The sequence below is a fragment of the Xiphophorus couchianus genome, chromosome 7, assembly GCF_001444195.1.
Source record: "Xiphophorus couchianus chromosome 7, X_couchianus-1.0, whole genome shotgun sequence".
NCBI classification, from domain to species: domain Eukaryota; kingdom Metazoa; phylum Chordata; class Actinopteri; order Cyprinodontiformes; family Poeciliidae; genus Xiphophorus; species Xiphophorus couchianus.
The window spans coordinates 7,074,317-7,097,929 of NC_040234.1; the positions used below are offsets into that span (position 1 = coordinate 7,074,317).

Sequence of the window (23,613 nt, forward strand, 5' to 3'; positions counted from 1 at the left end):
CAGGAAATATATTTTCAATAAAATGGAAATTCCCCAAGACATTTTTGACTTCCTGGAGGAAAAGAAAAACCCGGTAAAGGTATTCCACATTACCGGTCATCCGTTAACATTCATTTCCAGTAAACAGGTTTGGACTGTTCCTTGGTTCCAGGGGATGTAACTTTAAAAGTGAGACACAGAAAGCACGAGGAGCAACAACCATAATTATTGTTGTTTGTTTTGTTTTTTAAAACCTTCATGGAACAGAAATATTTATCTCTTTCCATACGTTATTAGTTACGATATGACTGATTTTTGCCACAGATTACGTAAACGTAAAAAAGAAAAAAATTTAATTTCCAGCCTGAATAACCTTTGTCTTTGTTACTTAAAAACAACTTTTTGCCCAGCTAAAATCTGACTGGCTCAGAACAACGTAAATGAAACACTTCCCTGTTCACACTTATGTTTGACATGTGGAAGGTACAGTTGTGAGAACAAGCGTGGTTATGAAACTCACCAACAGGAGTTTCAATGTGTTTCTTTTGTTCTTTGTTTTTCTTATAAAACAAGGGGAGAAATTACCGTCAGCACGGAAGGTGACGAAACAAATGAGAGAGAGTTGCGCCGTTATGCAACGTGAAGTAAAAAAATGATTCGAAGCTCTACAATTCTGCTTCTCATTAAGCTTGTCGCTGCGGATGTCATTCAACCTGTTGGAAAATTCCACTGACAGGAAGCTGGGACGGCTTACGGCGAATTTAACTTTTAACTCTGTGGAGCAGAGGGAAAGTACAGTCGTGCCCGACAAACAATAACAGCCGTGTTTGTGAGAAATGACTTTCAATTCTCACAAACAAATGCTTTGGGCGCACGGCAAACTCATCACATTTGTAAAAGGTAAGAAATGACAATCAACTAAACACCATCAATTGGTTCCCATCCGTGTCTTAGTTTTGCCCCAGAAATAGCATGTTTGATGTCAGCCCACAGGTTTTCTATAGGGTTATGGTCAGCTGAAACCAGGATGCTGGTCGCTCCTCTGTGTTTGGGTTGCTTTTTTTTTTTGTCTTGTTGGAACACCATTGACACCACCGCTGTACTGTGGCTTGAATTCAGAGGTTAGGGGTGTTTGACCCCAAAATACAGCGCTTCTCAAATTGGCCAGTCAGCGTTTTCTTTTGCAGTTTTTTACTTTTACTTTTTCGGCAATGGGACTACGTTGGGGGTTTCATGTCGATAGCACACCTACCAAAAGACATCTTGTTTCAGCATAATAATCGCAGGTATTATGGTAACACTGGAGCTGATTACTGTTTCAGTTATTCTCGAATGCATTGGAATGACACTTCATTGTTTTCCTCTACGTCCTTCTGGCTCCGAAATGAAATCCGTTTGAAAGCATTCGAGATCACTTCATCTGAGCAGCCAAGCTTTTTTATTTTTTTCGCTCCAAATATTTCTCCCTCTCCAATCACCTTTTTGATCAAAACAAGCCTACTTGTCTAAAAAGAGTAAAACAAAATTTACTTTGAGTCACCAAACCCAAGAAAAAAATACCTTTGATGTTTATATAGCTGCAGCTCAGAGAATAACTTTGAGGAGTGCATGATTGTCGAAAGCTACTGTGAATCCTGACCCCTTGAGTTTTAAAACTGCTGCTCTTGCAAGAGTAAAGAGTGGGGTGTTAAATATTAACTATACGCACTGACAAAGGGTAGTTGACAGAGACAGAAGGAGCACAAACCAGCTGGGGAACGCCACAAGAAAGGTAAACCATTTATTTTCCGGCAATGCTCAACGTTTGAATTCATTTGACTGTTAAAAACCAACATTTAATCGAAAAATGCTGGTTTTTGCTTAGACATCTTGAACGTGTCTTGCGAGTCTTCCTGCGTCAGGGGCTGATTTTTTTAAAATTTTCAAGGTGATGAGTTCTCGACCACAACTGCACGATTTCCACGGAGTCGCGATGACTCACTGTGTCACCGACAACTGGGAGAAGGTTAGAAACTTTCAGGCCAGACCAGACGACATACTCATTGCGACATACCCGAAAGCAGGTCAGTCGAACAGCATGTGCAAACAGGTCTTACAGTTTGTAGAGCATACAAACTACTTCTAGATGCTCTTCTGTTTTGCCTGATCTGTACAGGAACTACATGGGTCTCCTATATCCTTGACCTGCTGTATTTTGGGCACCTATCACCAGAGCGTCAGACGTCCATCCCTGTCTTTGAACGAGTTCCTTTTTTGGAGATAGCGGTCTCTTCTGTGGTTTCAGGTTGACATTCAAACTTTACTAGTCTGTTTACTATTCATAAATATCACCCTAATCAATCGATGCCTCTGTCTGTCCGTCCACAGGAACAGAGCTGGCTGACCAGCTGCCCACCTCCCCTCGGCTCATTAAGACTCACCTCCCGGTTCAGTTGGTGCCTCAGTCGTTTTGGGATCAGAATTGTCGGGTAAAGTTTCAAGAGCTCGGTTTGGATACGTTTTCAAAATAAAGTCGCAAGATTATATGTCACAGCTCCAAAAAAGCTGCAAAACAAGAAAGGGGCTGTGGCAACAAATAAGTTTGTTTCTTGACTGCTCTTCTGACTTGATTGTTTGAAAAATACATGCTGGTTCTTTCCAACTACATTCGAGCTACAGTTTTCTTGCAACTCCGATGTAAAGAGGAGTTAACTTAATTCGATCTCACATGTTGTAGGCTGAACTTATGATTTACAAAAATTGAACATATATGTCTCTCTTAAGGCCTCTTCCCAAGACTGTACTGCAACATCATAGTGTCTTCAGTCAGAAGCTTCTAAAAAGATGCTGTAAGACTGACTGCTACAGAGGATTTTACCGACAGCTATAAGCACCAACAAGTACTTTTTGAAGAAACTTGGACCATAATAGTTACGATTGTGTAGTTGTTTACTGTCGTTTTGCTACCATGGACTACAAAACAAGAATTTGGTTTGAAGATGTCCGGTCATTTGTTCACGCAGATGTAATGGTTGTTGTTCATTTTTGTTCATTCTTCCTTTGGTAGATGGTGTATGTGGCACGCAACGCAAAGGACAACATGGTGTCTTTTTACCACTTTGATCGCATGAATCAGGTGCAACCGGAGCCTGGAGAATGGAGCAACTATTTCCAGAGGTTCCTGGATGGACAGAGTGAGCACAAATTATGTCATAAAATGTTTGTGTTTGGTGCTTTTTCTTTTTGGTACAGGCTTCTTACTTTTCTGTGTCGTCCTGTGGCCTCAGTGTTGTATGGCTCGTGGTATGACCATGTGGGAAACTGGTGGAATAAGACGAAGACCTATCCAAAACTTCATTATATGTTCTACGAAGATATAGCTGAGGTGATTTATTTGGTTGAACCTTTACGTTCTGGCTGCTTTCCTGCCAGATTTTACCGCAAAGTCGACATTTGACCTTGTGTTTCAAGGACACTGAGAGGGAAGTAGACAAACTTTGCTCCTTCCTCGGGTTATCCCCGTCAGCTGAAGATAAAAAGACCATCGTTGAGCTGGTGCACTTCGACAATATGAAGAACAATGAGATGACCAACTGTTCCAAACGCCCGTTCTTTGATTTCTCAATTTCTCAGTTCATGAGGAAAGGTAAACTCCACTTAATGAAATAAAAAAAAGTGACAGCTAGTGTTTGGGAGGAAGACATGAATGATGTGTCTGTGGATTTTCCAGGGAAAGTTGGTGACTGGAAGACCCACTTCACTGTCGCCCAGAATGAAGCGTTCGACGAGGACTACAGGAGCAAGATGAAAGATCCGACACTTCGGTTTCGCACCGAAATTTAAACTGGACCTGGCGTATTGTAGGTCTCTTATGACGAAGGGGATGTTTTGAAATTCAAAGAAATGGAATAAAAGCAGTAGAATAATTTTAACTTTTTCTCCTATGAGTGAATGAAATAAACTTTTTAGAATAAAGATTTTAAAAAAATAATAATGCCATATACTTTTGTCTGTAGTTTAATATTTCCAATGTGCACAGGATTGTCAAAACGACTGGACCATTCACCGACATAGTGGATGAGCAGTAATGATTTGGTTTATTTTGAGTTTATGATTTTGTTCATAAACTCCTGGGTTACACTTTTTTTCTTCTTCTTCATTTTAATTTTGGCTTCGTCGTTGTTCGACATGGTGAAATCCTAAAGGAATTGAAATTATTTGATCCTCAAAGTGAGAAATCCTGAAATTGAAAAGTTTGCTTTCTTCTCTATCATGCGTCTATACTCTGAAAGTATCAGTGAGCGATGAGTGGACCCTATAAGGCGGGATTCATTTTCAAAATCTTCTACGTCTTATTATTTTCTATGTATCTGTGAATGTCCAGTCACTGGTGATTCTTGGTGTCTTTTTTTTTAAATTTTCAACAGAAAGTAGGTAATCTCGTCTCCCAGTACTTAGAACAACTTCTAGATACAATATATTTTCTTTTCTATTTCTCAGGTGCCCCGCCCCTTTCTAACAACTGCCCGAATTGCCCAGCGCAAAAAAATATTGTGAGAACATGTTGACCCGTTGGAGAGTTTGTGCCGAGAAATCAGGGGTCAGGATCAGAAAAGGTCACCTGGAGGTTCTGCCTGATCGGAGCAGTTAATCCCCACGCATGAAAACATGCCGAACGGCGTCCGCAACCAAACAACACCTGACAGAAGGCCTGCCATCTGATCAGCTAAATAAAAACAAGAACACACTCGGGCCGGCCGGTCAAATTCACATGCAGCAGGAGAGGGAGCTGTTTTCATCCACAAAAACATCACGGGTCGCATACAGAAAACGCAAAGGCTGTTTGCATATGAATCGGTCTCAAGTGTACGCTGTGGAAGTTACATGATAAAATAAAAAATCCTGAGTCAGCACGTCTTTGGTTGATGCCATTTGAATCAGGATTTGGAGAGTGTTTGCGCTTTCCCTGGAAAGGCAAACAAAGACGGTTACTGGGCAGGTTGCTGGTGCTATTTTGCTGGAGCGGGAACTTTAATCTGCAGAGGATACAAGAGATAAAAACAGTTATCAGTGTAAGAGAAGTCTGCGGAAATAGGGCTTAGCATAAACGTAGACAAATATACATGCAGGCCTCCACAAAAGTAATGTATGCTCCATGTGTAGAGTAACAGCCTCAAAAAAAGTTGAACGTCGAAAATAAACCAGACACGTAATTTTAAGTTTGATGGTGCTAACTTTCTTTTCTAAACACACTTAAATATCCTAGCTGTGTTTCAGCCTTGTGAAATATTCTTCTTTTTCATGACAGTAGAAAACAGAAGCGAATAAAAACTTTTATTCTCCACTGTCTCAGGTTAGATCAGATAAGCATCACCAGTTTTAGGTCAGCTCAAACGACCCAAATTATTTCTATTTTCAAAATGCCACGATAATAGGAGGCGGGTTTCACTGTGGCGCCGTTCCAGATGATCGCCATCTCGAATGGACACGTATTCATATCCAGATCTTGGCTTTCTGAGGCCGTATGAGGAGAAAGGGGACAAACAGCACACCGGAGATTGCGCTGCAATTTGCTTGCTATCTGAGAAAATTATGGCAATGATTGCAAGTTCTCTCCTCGTGTTATAAAATCAAAACTTGTTTCCCATGTAACACCGCTCAAAAAACATAATAATAAAAAATAAAACCAAAACAGTCTTGTGCTTGAAATGAAGATCTTTTCTACTATTGTTTTTTCTTGTCTTTTCTTTAAGACCTTGGACAAACAAAACCCTTTTTTAGAGCATAACATGTGAATTTTTACATGTAATCTGCAAGATGTGTGAGATGTGACATGTGACATGCACTGGAAAATCTGAATAAAAAAGTTTAACAAAAAAAAAGGAAAGAAATGAGAAATGAAGATCTTTTCTGATTCTTCTATAAGCCGCAGCCTTGTTGGGTGGTGCCACAGGCTGGAACCAGAACCTTGTGTAAGCCGTTTGCTTCAAATAAAAACAATATGGCTTCCTCTGAATCATCTGCAGATAATTAGTTCTTACCCACAGGACTCTAATCTCCACAGACAGCATATGTTGAGTGGATCCCAATAAAAACACACGCTAGCGCGTACGCAGGCAGTTTTAGCATGACGTGTGACAGCACATTTTGATTCCTGACAGCGTCTCCGACTCTATTTCTTTTGTTTCAGACTGATTCATTGATTCGAATGGCCCTAGTTGATCATTTCCGATGTGGAATACAGCTCGTGAATCTGTGGAAGTGTCATTTTACTGAATTCACTTGAAATACCTGCAATTAAAATGACTGGTGTCACGCAACACAGTATCAGGAAGCATGCAAATTGGGAGGACAGGACGAATATATAAACACAAAGCTTTTAGCCTTACTTTAATTGAAATGTCAGTGTTAAGAGCTCTAATGTAATCGTCTGCTCACAGTGTTGGAAAAAACATTTTTTGGGAATGTTCTTGCACTCCTTCTTCCACGTTTATTGTCACTCCTGGTAAAGATGCATCCTCTTTATTCTTTAGTGGGTCATGAGTTATCTTTAATGCTCTTTTCTCTCCATCTCGCTCTACAAGTCTTCTTTTGAGGTGATCATTAACTCCCCCGTAGTGAATCATTTCTCTCCTGACACATCAAGGCCCAACAATAACCCATTTTCCGTTTACTTATAGAGTCCAAGTTATGGTCACTGTCTTTGCATTTAAAAGAATGTATGATGCTACGTCCACTAAGAAGTTCCCACAGGCGTCTGGAAGAGAAACAGGCCCACAGTATTACAGATACTCCACCGTACTTAACATCGGGCTTCAGCTGCTTTTCCATGTACCCATCCTGTTATTCACATAAACGCCAACTTGAATGTTTGTTGCTGAAAAAGCTCAAAATAGTCAAAATTATCAACACATCTGGTTCCAATCAAAAGAGCTAGAGTACCGCAAGCTCCCATGTTTGACTCTGGGAGCCCAGTTTTACTTAGTAGAGGTGTGCGAATTGATCCAAAGTACACAGAATATCGATATCAATTTGGTATCAGTATTGGTTTGGAACTAGCATGGCAAGATCGATACTTTAGTTTCAGATTCCCGCTTAAAATGTTTGTTTATTTTTGTGCCGTAATTTCTCAATCGCACCTCAAAAAAGATTTTATTTTGATTTGCTCTCAAATGATCTCTTTTTTTCAGTTTATTTAGGAAAAATGCACGCAAAAATACAAAATATTTCTATATCTTATTAAAGTATGTTATAGACATGTAGAAACTTTGAATTATTTTTGCTCAAACTTAGTACAGAATTTACACAAAGAAAAAAATAACACAAAAACACCTAATTGTCAGAAGTTTGTGACATATCAAACTTAAATACAAAGTATCGGTATCGGTGATACTGATACCGATATTTTGTACCAAATCAATACCAAAATATGCAGTATTGCACACCTCCACCACTTAGTGCCAAGTGCTTGCTAAACATTCCCTCACAATTTTTAGAGGGAGCAACTTTAAAGCAAAACTGAAATCACTTAAGGACACCACGCATTGGTATTTTTAACTTAAATTATATATGGCAGAAAAAGTTGTGTTTTTTGTGTGTGTTCATGAAATTTATTGTTTCTAGCAATGTTAGTACATAACAAATACACATGAGTATCTAGAAATGATGCAAACAAATAAACTCTTGGTTCTTGGGGAAAATTCCAGCAATCAGAGAAAGAGAAGTAGCTGTCATGTTCCTGCAAAGGCATGACTACAGCTGTAGTGATGTACCTGTGGCCCACCTTCCTCCTATTTTCCACTTATTCCAGCTCAGCTTTGGTCTAATATTTGGATTAATTGCTCATTTAAAACTGTGATCATCCTCTAACCCAGGGGTGGGCAATCCTGGTCCTCGAGGGCCGGTCTCCTGCAACTTTTAGATGTATCTCTACTCCAACACACCTGAGTCAAATAATGAGGTCATTAACAGGACTCTGGAGAACTTGACTGCACTTAAGAGGTGATTCAACTATTGGATTCAAGTGTGTTGGACCAGGGAGACATATAAGAGTTGCAGGACACCGGCCCTCGAGGACCAGGATTGCCCACCCCTGCTCTAACCGAACAACAATCGCATCTATGTCCTGACGTAAGCGCAGGTTTACATCACTCCAATAAACCCAGTGATCGGCAGCCCGCGTGGACTGGTGATGCGCGCGCGGAGGTGTGAGTGCGGAGAGCTGCGCACGCGGCCAATTATCGGATGGGCCTGTGATTGGTCGACGGCGAGGTTGCCCGAGAGCCTGTAAAGAGTTTAAAGTGCTGCACGAGAGCACGACGCGGTCACAGACGACGCGAACCGAGCCGAGCGGGTCAGAGAATCATAAACAGAACCACGAATAGGGAGAAGAAGAAGAAGAAGAAGAAAAGCGAGGAAACGAGAGAGATGACTCTACCGACGGTGCGACAACTTTTCCTGCTGTGTTTGTTGGGAATTTTTGGATGTTTGAGCACAACAGGTAAGCTCAGAGCGACAGGATTTTACCAAGTGGACGTAGTTGATTTTTTATTTAATTGTAATTCGTGTTTCAATGTCAAAACACGGACCGATAACCTGTCCGCGGTGTAAAACTCTGTATGGAGGCTTTATGAACATAAATTGTGTAATTAGAGTGACCTGGGGATTGTTGGGGGTAAATAGATAACAATGTACTTTTAAGATATTTACTTTTATTAAGGCTATACCAAATAATGCCTGAGCACAATAGAGAATAAATAAAAGCAAATCATAATAATAATGAATTTCCGTTTTCCAGCTCCATAAATATGTTTATTCATAAATGGGGGAGAAACATATTGATACTATTAGCAGGGCTCTGCTGGCCTAACAGGGATTTAATGTTTTGTTTTGTTTTTCTTTTTCTCCAAATGTTTTATATAATACAACTGGACTGGGAATTGAGGTAATATTTTCCAAAATAAGAATATTCAGCAACACATGAAAACCACGTTTCAATAAATCCATGCTAAAAAAAAAAAAAAGAAGACAGTTATTAAAAAACAAAACAAGAAATTTTAGAACAAAAAAAGATTTCCCCCAATTAGTGTAAAATACAGATTGTGTTATATTAAAAATATTAAACCAAACAGACAAAGTAGGATTAATAAAAACCATATGTAAGACCCACTTAAAGGTTGTTATTTTTTAAAGGTGCTTTTAATCTGACAAACAAGCCTCATCCGAATGCATATATTCACTGATTATGGCTAAATTAGCATGGAGGTTACATAAGAAAGCTGTAAGGATTATACATGGTTTATATTAAATATGAGACACATAACATGCATTCATTAAAATTACAATGTAGAACAATTCAAAGCTGTGCAGCATGCAGCCATCTTCTCCAAACTCTATTCAGAAGTTGTTTGAAGTTAAAAACAAAAAAACAAGTAAAAGCCCAGAGGTAAATGTGTGTTTAACAAAAGTAGAGGTGCAAAATCTTTGACAGGGGCAAAAATAAGGAGTGGAAAAAGTAATATTGATAGGCTAATGTTCATACCAAATATTTAATACAGGTGGTGAAGGAATGTTAAGTGATATTTGATCAGTATTGTCTATAAAATATGATTTCTTTACAACTTGGTGTGCCTTTTTACATTTATGATACTAATCAATATGTTAGCCATGTTTAAAAACAGCACTGCAAATTTCATGTCGTGAGAAATTTGGATAAACTTTACCAACTGAATAAGTAACACTTTAAAAAAACAACAATCAATTGAGATTGTATACATTCCAGAGCAGTCTTTAAAGTATATATTTTTGATCTCAATGAGATTAGATAAATGCTAAATAAAGAAATTACACAAACTCGTCCACAATTGCCAGGGTCACAGGCTTAGCATTTAATACGTGCTCGTTTAATTCTTAATTTAAATATAGTTTGAATGACGTGTAGCTTGTGCTCAAATCGCGCACACGTCTAATAGAGAGCACTGCAGCTCATCACAGTCACTACAACACGTTTTGTTCTTCTCTTTCCCTCCCATCGGCTCCCTCCATAGTAAGGGGCGGACTTTGCTGGAGCAACAAGTCAGCGTTATTGAGACATTAAGCGGTTTAGCCACTGGGGGTCAGCTGAAACCAATTTTTAGCTGATGTTCTGATAGTCATTAATGATTAGATTCCCCGTAAGAGTCTTAATGATCCTGTGGATTGTTTTCAGTCAGATTGGATTTGAAACCGCTGCTTAAAAGTCCCCTCATTTTGCCTGAAGCCACACAGAATTACCCAGTCTTTGATTCTCCAGGAAAGTGTGCAAATCTCATTTAAAAATGACTCAAATTGAATGTTTGGAGCAAATTGCTACAGGATGAATTAACAGTGCGCTCCACAGTGCTGGAGATGCAGTGATATTTTTTTTGCTTCTCACTCAACGTAATTAGAGAATGCTTACTTTATGTGTCCTGTTTGTCCAGATGCCAGTCTTTTTGGACAATGGCGCGATGACACCGCATTACGAAAGGTAGCGAAATAACTTCTCTGCATCCACGTCTTCGCCACCCCTCATCAATCCTTCTTCACTCTTCATGGGTGTTCCCTTTGACACCTCACAGTTTTTGCCATTTCCTGCTACATTAATGGCCCTGAAGCAGCCATCTTGTTTAATTATCACAAACTAAAAGTCCAATCAAATACAAATAGATCACACTGATGTGTAGCAGCCAGACCAAGATGAAGCATGGTGTCCAAGATGAAGCATCCATGTCAGGTTATATTGACATGGATTTTTCCCTATGTCTCCAAAAGCATGCCATTATTTTGAATACTATATTGTGTTCTTGTAATCCGTTACGAAATCCTAAAGCCTCTTGTTGTTTGTCCGAAGGTGCGAGGCGTCCAGAGCGACGATATGAGTAATGTGTTGTGGAGAGACCAAAATGAGGTGAGTTGACATTGCAATCGCTTTGGACTCCCCGAGCGATCGGGCTGCCGTGATAACATTAAACATTTAAGATTGAAGAGAAGAAGAAAAGATTGAGCACCGCATTTCCCGTCAGCCTCGGTTCCCGAAAGAGCGATGATGTGTTTTTCCTCTCAGAGATAATGTGTGTGGATGATGCCATTGTTCACCAAACTCGGAGGACATTTTCTGCAAATGGTTGCCGGGATCAGCTGAGGAGTTTCTATTAGCGTGGATTTCACAACGGCACAGCCTCCATTTTAAAAAAATAAATAAATAATCTGTGATGCAGATTTCCTTCTAGGAAAAAGAAACCTAAGGAAGATGAAGAAAAGTTTCGTAAATGCATCGTCGGTTTTGGGTTTCGTTCAGTTCAAGGATGCCTAAAGAGTTTCAAGTGGAGGCTCTTTTGTGATTTTACAAACAGAATAAAAGGGTTTAAAGAACAGAAATGGTAAAAAAAACTCAACCTGAGTTTTAGTGAATCTGTTCAGCATCGAATCATCAACTTGATCAGCGTAGATATTTTAGGCTTTAGCTGTAGCAGTTTCCAATATCTCTTGACCAGAAACAGGAATAAGTAATAGAAATTGACAATAAAACTGACAAATTAGCTTTTTTACACAAAAGGGCCACCCCCTGACACAATGGCACCCTGGGCGGTGAGCTGTGTCTCCAACACCAAACACTGCTATCATGACAAAGTAGAAAATAACTACTTTGTCGTGAGCTAGCTTAGAGGGATTGGATGCTATCGATTTTTGCAGATGATTTGCAGTTTAATTCCTGGTGAAAACAACTTTTTTTTAAACCATTTTTCCTGTGTCATCTTTGTGCTGATTCACTGAACTCAGCTAATGTATTTTGAGTATAACCACTATTTCTACCAGTAATTCACCTCTCCTTCCCCACGGCTCCATGCAGTCTAACTCAAGAGATTGCGTTAAAATTAAACGGCTTTTATTTCCAAATCAAATGGTGTCACAGGGAATGAAGTGGACTCAACCAGCTTTGACATAAAGTAGCAATTATCTGAAATATTTATCTTTAGCTTGCTAGGTTAAAGAAATGTTATAATCCTGGACTTTGTCAGGGTCAAAGCTACGTAACCAGTAGCTTCAGTTGATACGTTGTTCATGCCCATCTAACGCCGAGGTCGACCTACGTCTTTCTGACGTAGTGAGTTCAGCCTGGCCTTGTTTTTTAGCTCTCAGAAATGATGAGCAGCCCACATTTGTGGTTAAAAAAAACACAACTGGCAAATAATTAAAGATGGGACAGTGCAGAGGTAAAACACGTAGAGTTGGTAAAATATGCAGAACAACTAGAAGTTATTATAAAACACAGAAAACTATAGAGATAGAACATGCAGAAGTACAACAACCTGGATAAGCAGATAGCACCTCTGAATTTCTCTCTATGCCTCTTGTATATTTGTTCTCTAGAGTTATGACAGGTTATATTATAACATTGTTTTTTTCAATTTATATTTCTGATGTTAATCTGTTTATTTCCTTCCACAGGAGCAAGTCCAGAATATTTTCAAAAGGGTAAGATTTTCTTAGCAAATTTGCTTAGTTTTATTCTATTTAACTTATAATTTGGATGGTAAACAATAGCACATAGTTTAATATAGATGTTTTTTTGGGTTTTTTTTCCCTTTCTACTCCACAGTTCCTGTTTCATTACTCCAAAGCGCGCAACTCTGTCGGAGCTGTTCAACAAGAGGTGAGCCAAAAGATGGCCGGAAGCGCCTTTGACTCTTTAGCTGTCGATGTGCCGTTTCTCATCCCACCGTGTGCGTTCTCCATTAAAGCGTCTCACTTGGGTGAAGATGCAAGGGCGGCACAGTTTATAAAAACAAGTCCCATCACACACATGAAGCACATGTACACTATTTATCATATTCAGATGTAAATTTCCTTCTAGATGTTCACTTAGTCATTTAAAAATGTAAAGAAAATTGGAATCCAATTTGGTTGTACAAATCACTGTCTAATGCAAATTCAATTTTTATTCTGTAAAAACAATACTCGGGTGGGAGTAATAATTCAGCCCCCTTATTCCGTCTAACCACGATTAATGATCTAATCTCTGTTTCTCGTTTAGTCCCACTCAGTTCACCCTTTGATGCGACTTTCGCCCAAACTATCCCAGAGGAGAAAGAAGAAGGTGCTGCTTCTGGTGAGAAACGTTTTCACTCATGCAGCTCTGAAAGAATAAAAACTCAAAAGCCCACTGCACTGAACCTCGTTGAAAACCTCCTGGTTATTCCACCAAATATTGATTTCTGAACTCTTCCTGAGTTAAAGCATTAGTTTTGTTGTTTCTAAATGAATATCAACTTGTTTTCGTTGCATCATTTGAGGTCTGAGAGCACTGCATCTTTTTTTGTTATTTTGACCATTTCTCATTTTCTGCAAATACTACATTTTTGCTTGTAATTTCAGAGACATGACAGTAGTTCATAGAATAAAAGAACAATGTTCATTTTACTCAAACATACACCTATAAAGAGTAAAATCAGAGAATGGAGCGGCATGTCTTTTTAACTCAACTCGGAAGCCACACCTCTACTCACTAAAAGTTATTTTATTAAAATTCTGAGTTGTTCCTTTAATAAGAACAAAAAGAGAAAAACATCGTCTGCAATAATTTATCACTCTGCAGGCCAGTGGATGTTAAAGTCCAGACACCGTCAGAGAAAAGGACTCATTCCATTATTTCTCCTCTGCCTTTAAAGACTTAACCTTTCAGGCAGAGAAGAAGAAGAAGAAGAAGAAGTGATTAGGACGGAGCCCGAATAAATCGCATCAACTTCATCACTGTTCTTGTTCATTGCCTGCTCTCACTGACATTTCTCTGCCTCTCATTACCTGCTGCTAATTGAACAGAAACTCCGAGACCTGCCGGAGGGAGTGTTGTAAAGGAGGAGGAATCTGAGAAAGTCAGGGGAGTAAATGACACGCAATGAGGAAGAGGAGGGAAGCAGCTGGCAGCTCCGGCCTGGATGAAGAGTCTACAGATACCGAGCGACAAGCAGCATCTCTTGCTCCGGACGGAAACATTTTATTTAATTTTTTCCTGAAAAGAAAATTACTTTTAAAGATGAAAAAAAAAAAAAAAAAAAAAACAACCGTTCTGCGATGACGCACTGGCGTCTCGATTCTTCCGAATGTTACCGAGTTTCTCTCTAAAATTAAAATAAGATATAAACACTTTAAAACTCATCAGCAGTGACGTTTTTTTATTTCAAAAGAGAACTTTGGAAACTAAATGTGGCAAGAAGAGGGAACGTCTAATTAAAGGAGGATGAAATGTATATGTACATTTTGTGACATAATTACCATGTAATAATAAGAATAAAAAACAGTTAAAATTTATGTCTAATGGTTGTGTAAGGTTACAAAAAAAACAAAACAAAGGTGTGTTGTTCCAGCAGAGTGGCCTGCCCACGTGCCTTTAAGCAGGACTGAGCTCTGTAGAAATAAAAAAAGAAGATTATATATGACAAAGGAGGTCCTGCTCGGTTCTTTAATGTTCTGTCTCCAAAGGCGTTTTCCTCTGTTCGGAGTGTTTTTTGTTTTGGTGTTTCTTTAATCGTCCTCGTCCTCAGAGCCGCTGTCCTTCCGCGTCGGAAGCGAACTTCTGATCGACGACATCAGCGTGTCTTCGATTTGTTTCCTGGGGTTTTCTTCCAGGTCGGTCTTCACTGCGCCGGTTTCCGATAACCGCCACTCCAGCTCTGCACACACGGAAGGAAAAAAAAAAGAAAGAAGAAGAAACAAGCAAACAATGAAAAAACACAAAGGGAAAATTTCACATAAAGTTTCCAAAACTAAAAAATGAAATAGAAAAATAAGGGAGCAACATTTTCAAACCTGCACAAGATTCCCAAAGTCAGGAGTTTATTTCCACTTCAGATACAATAATTTACAGGCGAGAGCGTCGGGTGCAGTTATAGTGCGCAGAGTCAAATGTTGTGCTTCTGTTCCCTAGCAACCCTTAGAAAAGGCACACTTCCGACCTCAGCTAAAACCAAAAAAATAAATAAATATTTGGCCCTACCTTCGACCTTGAGGTTCATGCCTCCAAAAACGAGCGGGCCGATGAACTGGGCCTTCATCTCTCCCTCGAAGTAAACAAAGATGGTGGGCAGGTTGCGGTCGGGGTAGTTGGGGATGCAGGTGGTGGAGATGGATCGGAGGAACTTGGTCTGAGGGAATTTCCTGGCCAGGCCGCTCAGGTGCTGGTTGATGAGGGTGCACAGAGGGATGCTGGGCCGAGACCAGATGGACAGAGAGGTCAGCACTGAACTCTGAACTTTGTACTGAGAAAAATTCATGTTAGGATAGTCTGAAGAAGCGGTAAGCAAAAAGAAGTCGGGTCAAATTTAGTTACCATAGGAACACTGACTTGTTTTAAGCTTGTCTTGTCATCTATAAAACTTTGGTTTTGGGTTTGTTTTCTAGTCTTTTCCTAATAACTAAAGTCATTATAAAAAGCAGTTTTACACCGTTTCTCTTCTCCAGTAATGTCTATGGTTATATTTAAAAGATATTGTCAACCTAAATATTTTTTACTATAGACTGAATTTATTAGGTTAAGACTTGCAAAATAAAATGTTCCAACATGGATCAAAAACAGGGAAGCTAGGAGTTTGAATTTTTTTAGCTGATCACCCGTCTTTAAAAAGCCTGACCTGCTGATTCCGATTTTGGAAGATACCAAATTTTTTTTTTTTATCTGAAAAGTTGCTATTTATTGTAACGATAAATCAAAACTGTTATCACGGTGAGAAATTTTTCACAATAAATGATAAACGATATTATAATTCCCATCTTTAGTGGGTTGGTCGGTCAGTCAGCCCTCTCTGAAGGCAGAGAAGACGGAGACAGAGGCTGATTTTCAGACTTTTGCAGAGTTAAATAAGATCAGCGGATAAGAACGGTTTGTCATGCAAGTATCAGAAGATGCAATCACCCAAAATGAAAGAAATCGGGGCAGATTTATCGGCGCACCCCTCCGGGAAGCAGACCTACATGGACCGTCGGCTGACCTACAGGTTGACCTACCCCTGCTTGTAGAGGTGCAGCACCACCCAGATCCCCTCTCCAGCCTTGTTGACCTCCTTCACATAATCCTGCCCGGAGATTTCACCCAACTCTCCGAACACGTTCTTCATCTGAGCCGCCTTCCACTCAGCGAGACGTTTCTGTCTGAAAGGAGATCCAGCGTCAACATCTCTTAAGACGGGGAAATCCCCCTGGACAACACACCATGAGTAAATACGACTGGATAAACCAGCATCCAAGCATTACCACTGGACCAAATACGAATGAAAATCTACATTTTTCAAACACCCCCAGTTTCCCAGCTCTGTTCACACGATACGAGGAAGCAAAGTCATTTCTACTCACTTGTACATCTCAATGGCGGCCTCGTCGTCTTCGCCGAACTCGTCCTCGTTCTCCTCGAGTTCTTCCAGCGTCATGCTCTCGTAGGTTTTCACTGCGGAGACAACAATGATTGGCCGTTTACATCTCACTTATTAGTCGAAAGCAAGTCGAATAATAAAACTTTGATCGGTTAAAAATATTTAATGAACATACGGCGGCAAATGTTTGTGTGATACTTAACAACAGTCAACAATAATTAATAATACTCATACCAACAGACTGCTGCTGAAGGGCGACTTCCTCCTCTTCCTCATCTTTAGGAGTCTCTTTTGGAGGAAGGATGCCTTTCTTCCTCAGGATATCATTCCACTCGGTGTCTTCGTTCGGGTCCTTCAGATAGAAAAGAGTGGATGATTTTGTTTTGTTTCTCAATTCTTTTTGACATACTAGTAAAAAATAAGCTGAAATTCATACATGAACGCTGAAACGTTTCTCCGTTTCACATCTTTTCGCTCCATACTCACCGAAAAGACACATTATTGTTCACGAATATTGTTTGTTTGGCTGTTAATAAGATTCGGGGAGATAAATTGTCATTTTAAACCCGTCTCTTTAATTAATAATGCGGCCGTGCTGAAAAGTTCCTATAGGAACTGAGATGCCTCTATGCTAGCTGGGTGTCACAGCTTCAATCTAAAAGGTCGTAAATTCACATCCAGAGCTACATGTGATCACAGTGAATCGCCTCGTTCACAAAAAAGTCAACCGGATTCCTTAGGGAACCATAAAAAGTTGAGCTAACCTGCATTTTGTCAGGTAAAGAAAGTCCCTTGAAATCACACCGCCGCTCTTCTCCCTGAAACGGAAAACAGAAGGAGCTCACGTTGGGTGATTCCGGAAGAAACCACAAACCCCAAAACTGCTCCAATTAATGCCATGTGTGCTGTTTAATTCTAAAATTCGGCTAATTTCTATAACTATGTTCGTATTGTGCTAAGTTTTTATTTTTATTTTTATTGCTGCACAGTTGTGTGTTTTTCAATTGACAATATCTGGAACTGCTGTTTTAATAGTACGACAAAAATAAAAGTGACACCGACTTCCTTCGGAGCTCAATATGACCAAATAAGGCGTGGGAGCGCAACATTCCAAGTGACGGCTCTGACAGCGAAACCAAACAGGTGTTAGCCACTCTGACACACGCTTTATAATAGTTTGTCTGGTACAGTCACTTTATATGCAACTGAAAAAGATTGAACAATAAAAAAGTCCCAAAAAAAAAAAAAAAAGAGTTATTTAGATAGAAACCAGGAGTCTTGTTGGGATCCTAAAAAACTGGTGCCTAAAAATAAGTTTGATGTTATTTGGAAAATAAACATAGGACAAGTTGAACAAGTGATTGAATGTCTTGTAACATAAACCTAAATAATAATTATTAAGGTCAAAGGATCAGCATCAGACAAAATCATAAGAGTAATATGTGGTAGGTTAGCACCCAACGAAGGATAGGTTAAAAAAATCTATTCACATCAAACAAGGTGATCTGCAAAGACTGCAGGCTAAGTGAGCATTCAGATCATGTTACAGACATTGTGGAATGAAATGGGCGTGGCTTACGACACGTGGATGATTTCTATAGGCAGACGTCAAGCTTGGCCTTATCTCCCAATCCTGATACAGGATGTTCAAATCCAATCAGTGGAAGCTGTGGCGTATATCTGTAACTGTCAGCAGATGAAAGGGTCAACTAGTCCAGCACAGAAACACAGACTCGTTCCTAAGGGCAACTTAAGAGACTAATCAACCCAACTTGAATGTTTTTGGACTGTGGGAGGAAGATGGAGTAACTAGAGAGAACCCAAACATGCACAAGGAGAACACGCTAACTCCAAGCAGAGAAAACTTAGACTGACATTTTGAACCATTTTCCTGAAAGGCAACAGTGTTAACAAGTTCACCACACAAAAAGGCACCCTTATGCTGGAAAAAGTATAAGCTTTAATAAAAAATACTCAAGTAAATATTTGAATATTTGAACATTAAAGCCACACAAAGACGCAATGTGTTTTAACGACTAAAAAGAACCAACTGGTTTATTTTTTTTAAAACGTGGTATTATTTTTTTGCAAGTAAGTAATGCAAGTAAAGTAAACAAGCATTTTCCTTGTTTACTTTTGACATTTCAGTTTTCTGCATATCTGCTCAAATAAGTATTTAGCAGTCCCAGATAGCTTGTTCTTAGACTGATTTAAAAGATCTGCCAGCTAACGCACAACAGCACTGTTCTATTAACCACCAGGAAAACCAGGCACAAAATCGACCTGAAACGTGATCTTGATATCTCACTAAAATTGCATTAATAGTTAAAATAATATTTTCACCAGAGTAGAACGGCATGGAAAAAAAAGACAACTGGTGTTTTATGTATATAAAATGTTTTTTTATATATATATATTTTTAATTGACTTGTTTATTTTGAAAATGATACGTGGAACGTTTATGACTTCAGATACAATCAGTTTTTTTTATTTTATTTGCCAACCTATTGCTGCATATATAGAATAAAAAATATGCATGCACAAGTAAATAATTAAATTGATTATGCAGTAATTTTACACAGAATCAATTACTTAGAATGTGTCCTGGAGGTTAAGATGCTACCCACAGTGCTTTGCAACAGCTTTTCTTTCATACAGATAAACTTTCATACTAATAAAAACTGTTTCTCCAATTGTCAAGTTGATTTTGGTTCATTGATGGAAAATGTTTTAAATATATATTTTTTTTTTAATCACAAAATTATCAGATTGTAAATCACATATCTTGGGCTGTCATCCAATGAACTGGCCACACTGATAAGCACAAATTAAATATGACTTTGAAATTTTCATGCACTTGGCAGCCTCTTATAGATAAAGGCAAAGCAGATGACATAAGCTGTGGGAGTTAATTAGCTCAACAGACAACCTTTGGGTTTCCCTGCACTGCTTTGTAATCATTGTGAAAGCATTATTATCAGAAAATCCTAACAGGATGTTGTGGCTTAACACACTTTTCGCCTTTCTTAGAATACATTTCCAGTTTGAAACATTTTTTACTTTTTTTTATTTCTGATTTTAATCTACATTATGCAGCAACTCACAATCACTGCACTCCCAGCTACGCTTTACGGTGAATCTGTTTCGAACTATCCAAATATTTTTTCGCATGCGTTATTGAGCTTGATTTGTGCAGTGATGTTTGTGTGACCATGAGCAAAAGCATACAGTGAAGATCCAGTCACCGAAGGGGCTGGATCTGAAGCGGAACTGGCGAAAGGGAAAGTCGGTGGAATGAAAATGATAGGATAAGAGATTGAAGACCTATCACTCTGACTAATTTTTAGGAGCCACGCATAAATGAACCTACAAAAAGATGGACATTTCAAGTATTGGCTTTTCCAACTTTTCAAATATAGTTAATGTGATAACTGGTTTTCAGTTATCACATTAAAATGTTATTATTATATTTTTTGCATTCCCCCTCTTCTTTTGCCTGTGCTATTGGGAAGTGTTTGGCCATAATTATGCTCTCATCCTTTTTAAAACTATCTCAACCCCAAATACAATTAACTATTACAATCATAATCATGGGTTGTTAAACAAACTGATCTAATAATAATATTATTAGCCTTTGTTTTATTTCAATCACATATGCATCGATTTTGTAGTATCTATTGTAGAGCCATTTTAAAATAAAAATCAGAAATCTTTTTTCTGTCATCAGCTTTTGTATGCAAAGCAGAAATATCGCATTTTGAGATTGAGTAAGAAAAAATCTGTTGATTTATTTAACTTGAAGTCTGGCAAATTCAGCTTTTATACAGCATGGTTGTACTTTCAAACATTACAGTAACATGTTCATAAAAGAAAACTGAGTAAAAGATTTTTTACTGTGGTTGTATGTTTAAAATGCAAGGCGGCCATGTTGGATTTTTGAAGTCAGTGTAAAATAAACTGTAGTTAAAAAACAAAACAAAGCAAAGCAAAATCTTTGTATTGATTTCGAGATATTAACGTTCAGAAAAAAGACCAGGCTCTTTCGGTATTTACTGAGGTTGTGATGGTCAAAAAAAAAAAAAAAAAAAGAAAAGAAAAACTTCACTTGATATAGTAACCGGGTACGTCGTTGTGTCACATAGACGATCTTCGAACAGTGTGCACAGCTGCTGCAAATCGTGGGGGTGAGGCTGCAAGCAGGCGGACGCGTCTGAGGCGAGGAAGTCCGAAGCTCGCTGTTGTCAGGCGAGCGGGATAGTCATGGATAAACCCCGAAACCCGCCGCTTTAGCGCCAGCAAAGGTCGGAGGACGGGCGGAAAATCTTCACACTCCTCCGCAGCACCGACGGACACGGCGGAGGGCTTCCTCCGGTGTCCTCCCCGCTGGAAGAAATGTGGCTGAACCCGGAGGAAGTTCTGCTGAAAAACGCTCTGAAGCTCTGGGTGACCGTGAGGAGCAACGACTTCTTCCTGCTGCAGAAGAGGAGAGGCCACGGAGAGCACACAAATAAGATAACAGGTAAACAAACAAACAAACACACACACACAGGGAAAACCCATAATAAGCAACAGAAAGCAACAGAGGGGAGCAGGCTTGTGTTGTGGGCACGAAGCTTAACAGCGGGGGTGGAGGCCGCAGGGAAGCAGGTGGGAAACAATAAAAGTGGAAGGAAGGCTTACAGGTAGACTAGCGGTAATCTCGGGGCGTTTGGTTCACGCACTACACAGTTTACAGCGATTATTAAAATCAAAGTTCAGCAAAGCTCGGAGGATTATCTTCTGCTCGGGAGCTGACCTTTTCACAACAGGTAACAGCTTCATACATGACCCAGCAAAGACGGTGTCCACGTTGGTCCTTGGCCCTAAAGCTTCTCCGCAAAGACGAGCTTTTAGTAACCAGGCGTGTATTGCTCTGTCTGGTCAAAACACACCAAAGAGGACCCAGAAATGTGTCCTTATGCATGTCAAAGTTGCAACACCGAAAGGAGAAGTTCCTGAAGCACCTGCGTTTTCAAACGGGTTTTTCTACTGTTGCTTATTTACATCATCATTTAGATGAGCGTCAGCATGCCTGCTATGCTTCTGATTTTAGTTTTTGCTTTCCTTGAGTAAGGAGTCATCCCCACATTCCTTGAATTATTGACCAATCGAACAAAGCCGGACCCTCAACCAATGATCCAGTTTTTGTCCATTAAAGGGACAGGGGCCTCAAATAAAATCAGAGATTCCGAAATTAACACGACATAGAGTACATGTGGTTGGTCCCACAAAAAATCCATCCTTTTTTGTGTGCATATTTTGTGATGGGACAACATAAAGTAGCACTTAATTGTGAAAAGAAATAAAAATGTTCAGATTTTAACTTCTATAGTTAATACTTTTAAGCGAGTCATTTGGTGTCTCTGCCAGCTTTTGTGCAACTAGAGACATTTTTGCTCATTCTTCTTATCAGAATGCATCCAGTTCAGTACGAATGATTGAAGAGTGTTGCTGCAAACCAATATTTCTAATTCTGCTGCGGAGTTTTTTGGGTTTTTTTTAATTTTTTTATTTTCTTCAGTTGGATCAATTCCGGCCTTTGACTGGGCCCTTCTAACCCTTTCATTGCATTTCTCCCTGTAGGTTTAGGCTTGTTGTCTTCCTGAAATCTCCAAATGCACAAGACAGTTTTCAGATTTTTTTTTTTTTTTTTTGCTATTGAAAAATGTATAAAATCATGTCTAATTTCCCTTTCACTTCAAAAGTATGTGCTGCTTTTTTATGTTGCTCTATCACATAAAATCCAAATAAAATACATCATAGCGTGGTTGTGATGTGAAAACTATGAATTAACAATAATGTCCCGACACACTGGATCTCCTTTGTGGTCTCAGTGAAAAATCCCTCTCGCAAACTTGACTTCCAGCTGTAATTTACAACAACGAGGTTTGGGAATTTTTATGACACTTCGCTGTACGGTGGTGAAAATGTTGCTTTCTTTAAACCAGGTGTTGCTTACAGATGCCGCCTGTCCGACTGCACGTCACAATGCGGCCTGCTTGCCGTTTCCTCTAACTGGTTTCCTTTCTGTAATTGGTTTCTGTGCATCGGGCTGAACTGACACACTGGAAGTTTGTCCCTACAGTCACATGAGCGGCGCACACACTTCACACACTGCCTTCTTTATGCGCCGTCTTCCTCCTTGTGCAGAATCCCATTTGGAGTTTCTTTTTTTTTCTCTCTCTCTCTCAAGAAACAGAATAGTGGGAACTTCCTGGTTGGGCTTCACTAAATATGTGTTTGTTCCTGCTGTTCTCATGGCAAAAGGGGTGAAAGGTCAAGTGTTGATGTCTTGTTGTTCAGGATGAACCATTTCAATGTCCTCCCCTTTGGTTTTCCCGTTTCAGTAGCAAGCAAGGAAACCTGCTGCACAGAGTATAAAATGAGCGCACTTTTAAAAAATTACTTTTTGTTCTTGCATTAAAGTCACACATTTCAGAGGATTTTATTTGATGAATACAAAATAATGCATTATTGATAAGAGAAAGGAACACTGGAAAAAGTTTAAAGTTTGATAAAAAAATAAATAAATCTGAAAAGTGTGCACTGTATATGCTTAGCTGCTTTTTACTCTTCCTCTAATTAAATTCCTGTGCAATCAATTTCTTTAGAAATCGCTTTTTTTCCCTCTTTTTTTAATAGCCCACCTTTGTGTTGTTTAATCTCAGTATAAATCCAGTTTCTCAGTGAAGGCCTCTGAGGTTTCTTGGAGAGTATTAGTGAAGCGGAAAGCAGAGTTGGATAATAAAACAACGTCCAAAGTTGGGAAAACCTGTTGTCAGGGCAACACTCTCAAGGTTTCCACAGAAAACTTGCTAAGCCCAGTGGTTGGGCGCCAGGGAAGTCATTCATCCAGCGTCCCGTCGTGCTTTTGAGTTAGAAAACGTTCAAAGTTGACAGGAAATTTGAAAATATCACCTGATAATTATGTATTATTGAAAGATTGGAAGATTAATATCCAAACACCAGCTATAAAGTCTTAAAAAATGCAAACATTTTAAAAAGACTTAAATAAATAAGCAATGCTTGGCCTACAAGTAAAGACTGGTCACCCGCCAGGCTTATAATACACTGGGGGAAACCCTGGCTCTGCTGTAATATTACCAAAATAAAGTAATAATTTTATGACTTTATTCCTAATAAAAAGTCATATTATGACTTTATCTTACTAATACAACTTTATCTTTGTAATTTAATTAAATTTTTTTAGTGTGTCCCTAAAACTCCATTGTAC

The 23,613-nt window shown here is 39.2% G+C and overlaps 4 protein-coding genes across 5 annotated transcripts in view; 3 read left to right on the top strand and 1 right to left on the bottom strand.

Moving 5' to 3' along the window:
- Positions 1-1,629: 1,629 nt before the first annotated feature.
- Positions 1,630-3,938, top strand: LOC114147639 (cytosolic sulfotransferase 3-like). Its single transcript, XM_028022148.1, has 8 exons — positions 1,630-1,750; positions 1,907-2,042; positions 2,135-2,263; positions 2,347-2,447; positions 3,026-3,152; positions 3,246-3,343; positions 3,430-3,604; positions 3,689-3,938. The coding sequence occupies exons 2-8, from the start codon at positions 1,910-1,912 to the stop codon at positions 3,799-3,801; spliced, it is 876 nt and encodes a 291-aa protein (XP_027877949.1). The 5' UTR covers positions 1,630-1,750; positions 1,907-1,909; the 3' UTR covers positions 3,802-3,938.
- A 4,361-nt stretch (positions 3,939-8,299) lies between these two features.
- On the top strand, positions 8,300-14,285 carry nms (neuromedin S). Its single transcript, XM_028023118.1, has 7 exons — positions 8,300-8,458; positions 10,419-10,465; positions 10,829-10,885; positions 12,427-12,453; positions 12,578-12,631; positions 13,013-13,087; positions 13,798-14,285. The coding sequence occupies exons 1-7, from the start codon at positions 8,386-8,388 to the stop codon at positions 13,828-13,830; spliced, it is 366 nt and encodes a 121-aa protein (XP_027878919.1). The 5' UTR covers positions 8,300-8,385; the 3' UTR covers positions 13,831-14,285.
- Positions 14,134-17,244, bottom strand: pdcl3 (phosducin-like 3). Its single transcript, XM_028023117.1, has 6 exons — positions 17,105-17,244; positions 16,575-16,692; positions 16,324-16,414; positions 15,979-16,122; positions 14,972-15,180; positions 14,134-14,648 (listed from the first exon to the last, which is right to left on the bottom strand). Exons 1-6 carry the CDS (start codon positions 17,108-17,110, stop codon positions 14,500-14,502), a joined length of 717 nt encoding a protein of 238 aa, XP_027878918.1. The 5' UTR covers positions 17,111-17,244; the 3' UTR covers positions 14,134-14,499.
- A 3,275-nt stretch (positions 17,245-20,519) lies between these two features.
- Positions 20,520-23,613, top strand: part of tbc1d8 (TBC1 domain family member 8) — a 32,818-nt gene continuing 29,724 nt past the window's right edge. The window contains exon 1 of one of the 2 annotated variants that reach the window (XM_028023116.1): positions 20,520-20,859. In XM_028023116.1, the coding sequence (XP_027878917.1) occupies positions 20,733-20,859 (127 nt within the window). In that variant the 5' untranslated portion in view covers positions 20,520-20,732. The remainder of the gene's footprint in view (positions 20,860-23,613) is intronic. The other variant, XM_028023115.1, reaches the window with a different exon arrangement.